Source organism: Rana temporaria, chromosome 2 (genome assembly GCF_905171775.1).
Source record: "Rana temporaria chromosome 2, aRanTem1.1, whole genome shotgun sequence".
NCBI lineage: Eukaryota > Metazoa > Chordata > Amphibia > Anura > Ranidae > Rana > Rana temporaria.
The window spans coordinates 12,252,112-12,261,813 of record NC_053490.1 but is presented as its reverse complement, the minus strand read 5'-3'; the positions used below and the strand labels follow the sequence as shown (position 1 = coordinate 12,261,813).

Below are 9,702 nucleotides of genomic sequence, written 5' to 3'. Positions count from 1 at the left end.
AGCCGCTGCTATACCACCTCCTGAAAAACAATCCACCACTGATCACTTTATAGAGGGCGGTAAGTATTACAGACAGTGAGGCCTCATTCACACAGGACGTACTTCCGTGTCAATGTGTATTAGGACACAGGAGCTGCATGGACGCCGCCCCCCAGTATGACAGCCATGTCAGTGCGGGTGCATGTCCTGAGCACAGAGAGGAAGCATTCAGGGGTGCACACCGTCACCAACACGGCTGGGGGGAGATGCAGCCAGACACTCCCAGACAATCTTACATTCACAGACTCAGATACACATGCACCATGCATCAATACGTATCCTTACATTCATGAAGTTTCCTAGACACCCGATCCCTGAAAGCCATGGCAGCCATCTTAACTCTGGTCACCAGCCAGTAGGAAATAGCCATTTTGGAATGGGTAATTATGTCATTTTGATTTTATCTTGAATTAATTTTTTTTCTCTAAAATATTGAAGTATTGAATATTCTGCTATTATGATTTATTCTCATTAATCAATAACCGCTGGTAGATTTTTCTTTAACCTCTTGCCGACCGCGCTATAGCAAAAATACTGCTACAGCGCGGTCGAGTTACTGTGACAGGACGTCCCTGGGACGTCCTCGTGCACTTCCGCGTTTGCGCGTCCCCTGGGGCGCGCTCGCGGAAGTGTCCGTGCTCGCCGGGTCTAGAAGACCCGGCGCATCACGGATCACGGTAAATTGCCGCTGATAGCGGCCGTTTACCACGTGATCGCTCCGTCAAATGACGGAGCGATCACTTGTCAACAAACCGGCGTCATTTGATGACGCCGGTTCCTCCCTCCCCTCTCTGTACCGTTCGGTACAGTGCGAGAGGAGAGGGGGGAACGCGGGGTGTCAGCACTGCTGTGGCTGGACAACTGCAGTCACAGATCCATCTCAGCTCAGCTATCCCTGCGCAATATTCTGCAAATACCCCATGCTCTGGCAATACCCCCCATGCTCTGGCAATACCCCCCATGCTCTGGCAATACCCCCCATACTCTGGCAATACCCCCCATACTCTGGCAATACCCCCCATACTCTGGCAATACCCCCCATACTCTGGCAATACCCTCCATACTCTGGCAATACCCTCCATACTCTGGCAATACCCCCCATACTCTGGCAATACCCTCCATACTCTGGCAATACCCCCAATACTCTGCAATACTCCAATACCCCGCAATACTCCAATACCCCAATACTCCGCAATACCCCAATACTCCGCAATACCCCAATACTCCGCAATACCCCAATACTCCGCAATACCCCAATACTCTGCAATACCCCAATACTCCGCAATACCCCAATACTCCGCAATACCCCAATACTCCGCAATACCCCAATACTCTGCATATATAATGTTTTGGGGTTCTATGTAATTGTAAGAATTGGTCTGGGTGTTCCAGAACGCCTGATGGCGCTCCCTGCATGTTGGGCCTCTCTATGTGGCCACGCCATGTAAAAGTCGCACACATGGGGTATCGCCATACTCGGGAGGAATAGCAGAATGTGTTTTGGGGTGTAATTCGTGGTAAGCATATGCTGTGTGTGAGAAATAACCTGCGAATATGAGAGAAACAAGTTTTTTTGTTTTTTTTTTACAGAAGTTTCTGTCGTTTTTCTTTTATAGCGCAAAAAATAAAAACCGCAGAGGTGATCAAATACCACCAAAAGAAAGCTCTATTTGTGTGAAAAAAAGGACAAAAATTTCAAATGTGTACAATGTTGTATGACTGAGTTATTGTCATTCAAATTGTGAGAGCACCGAAAGCTGAAAATTGGTCTGGTTAGGAAGGGGGTTTAAGTGCCCAGTGGTCAAGAGGTTAAGGATTACATTTTTCGTTATATTTTTCTTTGTGTATAGTTTCAATTTTAGTGACAAAACAAACGTCCAATTTTTTTTTTCACATTGTTAACCACTTACTTACCTGCAGTATAGTAACGGTTGGACGTGTGAAATACAGACGCTCTGTTTAATTGTCATTTACACAAGGTAATTGATTATGCTGAGAAGTTATTGTGGCAGTATTATGCCAAAGGGAATGAACGCCCATTTTGCAATGTTTTTATTGATTTTCAAGTCGTTCATGTAACGCAATTGGTATTTTAATTTCATGTAAATATTTATAATTTTTTGGCAACCATCAAATGTAGCTATTTCGTATGATCACAGGTCTCCGTGAATACGTTTCATATTATAGACTGTGTCATATAGATTATCTTGTATCTTAAAGATATCTTTGTTAACCACTTAAGACCCGGACCTTTAGGCAGCTAAAGGACCCGGCCAGTTTTTGCGATTCGGCACTGTGTCGCTTTAACTGACAATTGCGCTGTCGTGCGACGTGGCTCCCAAACAAAATTGGCGTCCTTTTTTTCCCACAAATAGAGCTTTCTTTTGGTGGTATTTGATCACCTCTGCGGTTTTTCTTTTTTGCGCTATAAACAAAAATAGAGCGACAATTTGGAAAAAAAATCTATATTTTTTCCTTTTTGCTATAATAAATATCCCCCAAAAATATATATAGCGTTTACAAAATAGGGGATAGTTTTATTGCATTTTTATTAATTTTTTTTTTTTACTATTAATGGTGGCGATCAGCGATTTTTTTCATGACTGCGACATTATGGCGGACACTTCGGACAATTTTGAAACATTTTTGGGACCATTGTATTTTCACAGCAAAAAATGCATTTAAAATGACATTTCAAGTGAAAATGACAATTGCATTTTGGGATTTAACCACAAGGGGGGGTTGATGGGGTTATGTGTGACCTCATGTCTGTTTCTAACTGTAGGGGGGTGTGGCTGTAGGTGCTGTTAAAGGGCAACGTACATATACGTTGATGTGCCCACCTGTGCCATCCTGCCGACGTAAATCGGCGTGAAGGGGTCCTTAAGTGGTTAAAAAGAATTAATAATAAATACTGTGCAGGCAAACTGCCCTTAAAAAAGCACAACAGCCCGCAAGGTGACCCCCTTGGGAAAGCGCTTCCCAGGGGGGTTAGCTGATGCAGGGAGGAGCCGAGACAGCTGCCAAGGGACCCCAGAAGATGTGGTTTGGGGCCACTCTGTGCAAAACAAGCTGCACAGTGAAGGTAAGTATGAAATGTTTGTTATTTAAAAAATAAATGTAACCTTTAGTATCACTTTAATCAATACCCACCAGACACCAGGGGGCAGCGTTGACCAGTGCTGGATTACCGAATAGGCAGAGTATGCGCTGGCTTATGGGCCCCACAAAGTTTAAGGACCCTGTGACCAGAGCTTTCTTTCTCAGAAAATAGGTGCAGGAACTCAACCACGACCCCGTTCATATTTCACAAACAGTACAAGGGTCTCAAAGGGGCATTAAACACCAGGATTGCATTACATACAGAATGCAGAGTTCAGGGGGGTTGCAGTGCTGTCACTTGTAAACACAGAAACCAGACTTCTGTGTTTACAAGTGATTATGGTGAGCAGGCACCAAAGGGTCTGAGCCAGAGGTGGTGGAACTGAGTTCCCTCAAGTTCCCCCTGAAAAAAAGCCCTGACTGTGACAATGGTTCAAAATTATATTGAATTGATCTTGAAAGAAAATTGCATAAAAGCTTTTTAACCTCTGTGCGCCAACTGACTCCTGGGCCTTTACGAGTTCAAAAAGCTGGGAGGCGACGGGCATTTGGGTCATGTGGCCACTGTAATTGGCTGTTACAGCGGTCAAATGATGGAATATCTCCCGATCGCAAGTATGCATTGGGAGGTTACGATCCCTGTCGGCTACCATGCTGGGAGCATACAGGCAGCGCACTTTCAGGATGGTAAGTTGTTTACACAGGGCAGCATATATGCGTTCTGTCGGTTCCAAGAGGTTAAATTGTTTACAAAATGAATCAACTCAAAGAAAGAAAAACGAATAATTAAAGACTCTATAGAGAAAATACTGTATTAATGTAATGTACCCACTTACAACATACGTATATAAACCATAGACGTCAGGCTCACATTATAGTTTGTTTCTTAAATGCTCATCTTCTTTATGGTGTCAGTTTGTAAAAAAAATCTGATGCATCCTACGTATGTGTAATGTACAGTAGTGATTGGTTCTCATCTCTATCTAGAGCAGAGGTCTCCAAACTTTCTAAACAAAGGGCCAGTCTACTGTCCCTCAGACTTTAGGAGGGCCGGACTGTGACCATTGGAAGTAGAAAAGGTCCCAGTGTCTGTGGGGAAAAAAACAAGGCCCCATCTTTGGTGTCAGTAGGAGGAATTGTGCCCAATCATTGGTAGGAATTTTAGGCCTCGTACACACGAGGGGATCTCAGCTGGAAACGGTCCGCCGGACCGTTTCCAGCAGAGATTCCTCCTCCGGATTTGGATCCGATGGCTTGTACACACTATCGGATCCAAATCCGCGTGGAATTCTTCCGCGGTAACGTGTCGCGCCGTCGCCGCGATGATGACGCAGCGACGTGCGCAACGCTGGAAGGTAAGTACTTCCACGCATGCGGCGAATCATTACGACGCATGCGAGGGAGGGGAGCAGACGGATTGATCCGGTGAGTCTGTACAGACCACCGGATCAATCCGCTGGACCCGATTTAAGCGGATACATTTCTTAGCAATCGATCCGGCCGAGAAATCTCCGCGGATAAATATCCGCTAGGCCGTACAGACGACCGGATTTATCGGCTGGAACTGATCCGCGGATCAATCCCAGCGGATAGATCCAGTGGTGTGTACGAGGCCTTAGTGTTAGTAGAAGGAATTTCACCCCTTCTTAAATACCATTGGAAGGAATTGTGTTCCATCACTGGTGTCATTGGAAGAAATTGTGTCCAATCAATGGTGTAATTGGGCCCCATTGTTGGTGTCATTGGGAAAAATTGTGCCCCATCATTGGGTGAAATTACACCCCATCATTGGTAGGAATTATGCCCCACTATTTGTATCAGTGGTTGAAATAGTACCTCAAGGGCCAGATAAAAGCAAGCAAAGGGCCACATCTGGCCCCCGGGCCGCAGTTTGGAGACCACTGATCTAGAGATCAACATTCACGCTACTTAGTTTAATGTTATCCCACTAGAACACACATTTTAGAAACCTCCAGAAAACTGTCAGAGGGGCCCAAGGTTTTGACTACCTAGGGGCCTCCATAAAGTTTAATCCACAGTTAGCTCTGACATGAGTTAGCAAAGCCTTTCCACTACCAAGATGGCAGACATGTTGTCACCAAGTCATGGTAAGTCAGTAGTGATCAGCTGAAGATGGACCATAGACAATACTGGTGACAAGCCCTTCGCCCCTCTGTTTGCCTCTTTTGGGATCAGCTTCGAGAGTTTAGGTTCTTCTTTATACTCTGGTTAAACATGGGCTGTAGTAGATATTTTTGAAAAAAAGGATTCTGCTATTTAAGTTCTTTCAATTTGTTTTTCCATATATCTTTTCTTCCATGTAAAAGACTGCAGTATTCTCACTTTTATTGCTCGGATCTTTATTCCATAAAGGAGTGGATTTAAAAATTTTGGCACCACCAGGCACTGTAATTCTGCTATTTAATTCTGCTATTTAAGTTCTTTCAATTTGTTTTTCCATATAGCTTTTCTTCCATGTAAAAGTCTGCAGTATTCTCACTTTTATTGCTCGGATCTTTATTCCATAAAGAAGTGGATTTACAAATGGTGGCACCACCAGGCACTGTAATGACATGGCTACTCTAAGTCCATAGGGTACTTGGGCAGGCCCCAAGCGATAGAGTATAACCTCAAAGAGGCTGTCAATAACAAAAATTGCAAAAGATATCAGTTGAGGAGAGCAGGTCTGCATTGCTTTCAAAAGATTGTCCTTTGACTTTGCACAAACCTTCAAAATTTTAACGTAAGATAAAAAGACCAGCAACGGCATCACCCCCAATATTTTTACAGTAAGAAACAGACCATAAATGTTGTTGACTGAGGTATCAATGCAGGAGAGTCTCACCACCGACCAGTTATCACAATAGATCTTCAGGATGACATTATCACAAAGAGGGAGTCGCATTGTCAGCATAGTATGCACAGTGATGGAGATAAAAGAATAAAGCCACACGCCAATAATGATCTTAAATTCCTTTGTTAAGTTCATCAAGGTGGCGTACCTCAATGGGTTGCATATGCACATGTAACGGTCATACGCCATGACCGTCATCATGGCCATCTCACAGGACCCATAGGAATAGATGCAAAAGATTTGCGTTATACAGGCTGCGTAGGAAATGATTTGAGTCTTAGAAAACAGATTTACGATTAGGCTGGGGAAAAATGAGATGCTTCCATAAAGGTCGTTGGTACAGAGGGCAGATATAAAAACATACATGGGCTCATGTAAACTCTGATTTAAATATACTGTATATATTATTGTCAAGTTGGAAAAAATTATCATCAAAAAGCCAAGCAATGATATCACCCCGTAGACATAATTAAAATCCGAAATTGTGCCAAATGTCAGGCTCAGCACCAGAGGAGAAGATAGTGTAGAATTCTGCATTTGTATTCCAGCCACTTCCTAAAATAGGTAAATAAAACAATTAAATGTAATAAAAATTGCATACAGAAAAATTCTTAGCTTACATAGTTATACAGTATAAAATGTATCTTATAAATGTACAAGTAGTTAGCGGATCTTACCATCTTCTACGTCTACTACGAAGACTCGTTCCCTTCATCCCGAAAGAGGATACAGCAGTAGTGGTAGGGACAATCATTAACTCCAGGCTAGATTATGCAAATTCCCTTTACCTCGGACTCCCAAAATACCAGATTGCCTGTCTCCAAGTCGTCCAGAACATGGCGGCACGACTGGTGACAGGGAAAAAACCCTGGGAACCAATCACCCTGTCCCTGAGATCCCTCCATTGGCTGGCCGTAAGGACCGAGTCACATTTAAGGCCCTATGCCTGACGCACAAATGTGTACACGGAAGCGCCCCCCAATATTTGGTTGAGAAAATAAAATACCAAAACCCCAATCGCATTTTTCGATCTACTAACCAAAAACTACTGCTGTAACGGTCACCACCGTTTATGACCTTCCATCAACCCACGACAGCTTATCGACACTCCACAATCAGGCAAACGAACACGACCCATAAGATTTCCCCCCAGACACAAGACACACAGCTCTGTTCTGGTTTCAAATGCAAGACAACTTTAATGGCTAGCTCTCAAGTTTATATACAGTTTAAGCATGAAAGGAACAATCAAACTCTCCACCCACACCTCACACCCTGGGGGGGCTTCAATACACCTTCAGATGGCTAATTGCTAAACATTCCAGACATCTCGGTGCCGGGCTATAATTATCATGATCTAATCACTCCACCTGAGAAGTCACATTTCTTCATTAACAGAATTCAAACAAAACACCATCACACAATTAATTCCCCTCAAACCATATCTTTAGACAGATGTTCTGTCTCCGCATACAGCTTGACAAGTTCCATTCCACACACACAACAGTATTTAGCATACATAATTAGAGATCCTGGACCAGACTCAATTAGCATGTCAACAGTCTACACAGAGAGATGAGTCATAGAATAAACTAACACTTTGCAATATGAGCCATCAGTAATATCCCCTGTCCTGTAATTTAGGATATAATTTCTCAGTCACCCTATGGCCCTATCGGACATAAGGTGACCCTAGACATACGAGTTATTAATGATTGGCTTTCCACGACCCTGCTTTGGACTCTGATTACTGGTTCCTGATCCTGGCTTCCCATCTGACCTTGCTTCTGCTTATACCTTGATTTCCTCGCTGCCTGTTACCGAACCCGGATATCCCTGTGACATTTCTCCTGTCTCCTGATTAGCTCAACGCTGTCTCTGAGTCCATCCTCTCAGCTTCCCTGGGTCCAGCTCCTTACCGGATGCTCTACCTGCACCTCCGAGCATGCAACACTTACAGGCACTCGTGTTCCTCCTGACCCTAGCCACCATCTGTTACACCTCCAGTGGGGCTTGGGCTGGAGATACAAGGGAGGCCGACCTCATAATTTCACACTCCTACCAGGTACGTGACAGCCACGGTGAGAGACTACTACAGGAGGACAACATACTAAAAGAGACTACTACAGGTGGTCAACCTTAAACTTTTCCTGTGCAGTGGAGCTCCACCTACACTGCAAAGGTTTAGGACATTTTTGAGTATAGCCTCAAATAACAAGGCCCAAACCTAGACATAAAGTACCATCATCCAAAAATGATATAGGAGAAAAGGGAAGGGATGGAAGTGTAAGGACAGTTACTGAGACTGACCAAACATATACTCCAATCCACAAGTTTTTGTGGTTGACTATCTCAGTACTGATACACAGAAAAATAAATCTTGAATAAAAGTTAAATAATTTATTACATATAAAAAGACATACATAGATCACATTAAAGCCAGTATACAAGTACTCAAAGGTTTCCCCAAGAGGTATCTGCTTTTTTTTTCCATAGATTATCCAGTCCTCTACCAGTTTCACGATACATAGACAGGAGGAATAATCTATAAAACAAATGATCAAATAAAACAAAAGAACACATAATCAGAGAACTGCAGAAACATAATGTGTACAGATAGAGCTCATCGGTAACATTGAGAAGTTGCTTACCCAACAGGTCAATCGCCAGGTTCAAAGCACGGCCGCTCAAAAGGCTCACCCCGCAACGGACTGCAAAGGTTAACTGCTCATTTCTGTATAGGGGATTAAGAAAATCAGATTTACTTACCCGATTCTTCTCTCCTGCAAGCTCCTCTGTGCAGGTAGACCATTCCCTGCTTCCTCCCCTTCCTTATACCCTGGCAAGGTCACCTGATGCCATAAAAATTAAGGCAGGGCCCATAATCCTGCAATGGACATGAGGATGCCAAGGGACATTTCGCTGCCAGTGCATGGGCAGTGGAGGATCATGTAAGTAACACTACTTTTACTCGTCCCCTAGACCATGGGTGTTCAACCTGTGGCCCTCCACCTGTTGCAGAACTACAAGTCCCATGAGGTATTGCAAGCCGCTGACAGTTACAAGCATGACTCCTAAAGGCAGATGTATGAAATAGGACTCGTAGTTCTGCAACAGCCGGAGGACCACAGGTTGAGCATCCATGCCCTAGAGACTAACCATGAAGTTAATTATGGCAGTGTGGGGGCCACTGCAATTGAATACTTTTAGGTTTCCTGGAGCTTTAACGTTTTAAAAAGTTGAAAAAAGTCACATTATAGATATAAAACAATAAATGAGGTAGATTTCAGGACAGCCCTTCCAAAGGGAACCAGAAATATATATTTAAAGCAACTCTGACTCTAAAACGAACTATCTGAAGTAAAGGTGTACCTTCGAAGAAGAGCTGAGATACTCAAGCTTCCCTCACCACCGATCGCTTCTGCACAAATGAGAAATCATCTGATGAAGAATATTGAGAATCTTGAGCAGCCAGTGAAAAAAAAAAATGCAAAACTCCTAATCGCAATACTTACTTCTCAAAGTTTGTGGACACTTGACCATTACACCTACAGTATTTGAAATGAAAAAAACATATGTGGAACTGTGGATATGAAAAAAATATAACAATGCCACGTCCCGATAGGTTAAGTTATATAAGAGTAGGTTGGCAGATGATGGACTTTATAGGCGTAATGCAGATTAAAAATTATGTAAATTTATTAAAA

The 9,702-nt window shown here is 43.3% G+C and overlaps 1 protein-coding gene across 1 annotated transcript; it reads right to left on the bottom strand.

Moving 5' to 3' along the window:
* Positions 1–5,562: 5,562 nt before the first annotated feature.
* On the bottom strand, positions 5,563–6,544 carry LOC120928472 (olfactory receptor 51I2-like). Its single transcript, XM_040339567.1, has one exon. It carries the CDS (start codon positions 6,530–6,532, stop codon positions 5,576–5,578), a length of 957 nt encoding a protein of 318 aa, XP_040195501.1. The 5' UTR covers positions 6,533–6,544; the 3' UTR covers positions 5,563–5,575.
* Positions 6,545–9,702: the final 3,158 nt, after the last annotated feature.

Bases quoted from the DNA above. Each gene is read 5' to 3' on its own strand.
- LOC120928472 (XM_040339567.1), bottom strand. From the start codon at position 6,532: ATGCAGAATTCTACACTATCTTCTCCTCTGGTGCTGAGCCTGACATTT.